The following is a 2,022-nucleotide window of genomic DNA, read 5'->3' as shown; positions in this document are numbered from 1 at the left end:
AGCGGGGGGCGACAGCACCGTTGGTGGCCGCAGGAGCGACTTCGGACGCATCGGCCCGCGCGGTAGGCGCGGCGCTCTCAGTCGCGGTGCTGGGGCCCGCCGCCCCGCCCTGCTGCTGCGCCTCGGCGGCGGCTGCCCCGCGTCCCTCCGCCGGGGTTAGGGACCCTCCACCGCTCTCACCTCCGCGCAGCGGCGGCACAGCGTCGGGTTGGCCACTGCTCTGCGCCGCCGCCGCCCCTTGCGTCTGCCCTTCGCTCTCGGGCGGCCGGGCGCCGGCAGTGGACTGCGCGGGGTTTGTCGAGTCACTGTTGGGTTCAGTCGTCGTTGGACCTTCCGCACCGCCTCGCTCTTCTTCACTGCCTTTTGCCGCATTCGGTAGCCCCGTGGCAACGTCAACGCCGTCTTCCGCCTTGCCCGACGAACTCGTTGCAGACGGACCCTCAGCCTCAGAAGCTTTGCTGCTGCCGCCGCGATCCGTGCCGGCACTGTGTGCGACGGCGGCGTCCTGCGTCAACGCTTCGCCGCCGGGTCCGGCAGGGCTGACCTCCGCGTCGCCATTCTCCCCTTCAACCGGTTCTGTGTCCTCTGCGGCCGGTGGAGCTTCTGTCAGCGGCGGCGCAACCACCGGTATTGGGTAGGCGCTGATGTTGGGGAGGGCGTCGCATACGTCGGCGTACTTGGGGCACACAATACTCCCGCTCCAGTGCGCCCCTTGTGGCTTAACAGTTTTGCCCTCCTCGCACTCGTGCCACGTTGCGTCGCGACGGAACTGCACCTTCAGCTTGCCGCCGTCGCACTGAGTGTTCACGCACACATCGCCAATGGGTTTTCCGCTCACTTTAAGGTCATTCCCCTTCACGCAGCGGGAGTTGGGGCCAATGAAGCTGCCAACCATCGCACGAGCATTGCCGTTGGTGCACCCATACTCCGCACGCCCAGTAACGTGCGGGCAGTACTCCATAAAGGCCACCCCGCCGCCAAGCCTGGGGCCCTCGAAGTACTGATACTGCGGCGGAAAGGGTTGATTGTATAGCCCGAGGTCGCAATTCCCCAGAGACAGGCGGTCATGCGTACAGAGCAGCTTCTTGTCATACCAAAACTGTTTGCAGAAAATGTCAGGGTAGTCGGTGTGGCCGCTGCTCAGGCACTTCTTTTCCAGCAGCCCGCAGCCGGAGTTGTTGCCCCACCTCATCGGCTCCGCCATGCTGAAGTTAGCCCTGTACACGCCGCCCATGTCCTCAAACGCCGCAAGCGTCAGTGCCGAGTAATAACCCGGCTGACCCACAGTAGCCATCACCTCCTCCTTTGTGTAGAGTTGCTTCCAATGCGACCCCGCACACCCCGCACACCGCGCGTCCTCCAGCTTCATGCCCTCAAGTGTGGGGCAGTTGTAGTACTTCCGCGCCAGCGCCTTCACCGTAGGCGAGGTAACCACCCACGCCATATCCTTCCCGGGCCCACTGGGGACCTGCGACACCATGCGAAACTTCAAAAATTCTTCCAATGCAAACCCAAGAACGTGCCCAATCTCGTGGGCTGCAGTACGGACAGATTCCTGATCGGCCTTTGTGGACCGGGGCTCGAAGTTCACGGCGCCAGCATACGGGCGTCCATCCACCAGCCAGGCGCACGCAGTCGCCCACGCAACCGCGCCCACAGTCGGAAGGGCGTTGACGTAGAGCAGCAGATCGGCGTCGCTCACGCCGGTCCTGCGATGCCAGGCAGGAATAGTAAACCTTTCGCAAATCCCTAGACCGTACTCCGGCATGCGGATGAGACCCTTCACCGGCTTCACGGAGAGACGCTCGGCGTGCAGCTTAATTGCCGCGGGGAGGATTTGCCGCAAAATAATGTCCTTCTTGTTTTCCCCCAACACATCCTCCACCTCGCAGGTTACTCGGCGGCCATCCCCGGCCATGCGCGTCTCCCCCGCTGCGCTGCAGTGCTTCAGCGGGTCCTCCAAGTCCCTCGCGGACACCACGATGCGGATGGGCGCCCAGCCCTCGCTTCCATCTACAGTTT

At 63.9% G+C, this 2,022-nt stretch overlaps 1 protein-coding gene across 1 annotated transcript; it reads right to left on the bottom strand.

The window, feature by feature from the left end:
• Tco025E_10265 (leishmanolysin) lies at positions 1-2,022 on the bottom strand (the record flags this gene model as incomplete). Its single annotated transcript, XM_029377046.1, has 1 exon — positions 1-2,022. A coding segment is annotated over one exon (2,022 nt), but the record flags the coding sequence as incomplete, so codon positions are not given.

The sequence above is a fragment of the Trypanosoma conorhini genome (assembly GCF_003719485.1).
Source record: "Trypanosoma conorhini strain 025E chromosome Unknown Tco_14.4_contig_01569, whole genome shotgun sequence".
Taxonomy (NCBI): domain Eukaryota; phylum Euglenozoa; class Kinetoplastea; order Trypanosomatida; family Trypanosomatidae; genus Trypanosoma; species Trypanosoma conorhini.
This window is presented reverse-complemented; position numbering and strand designations above follow the sequence as displayed.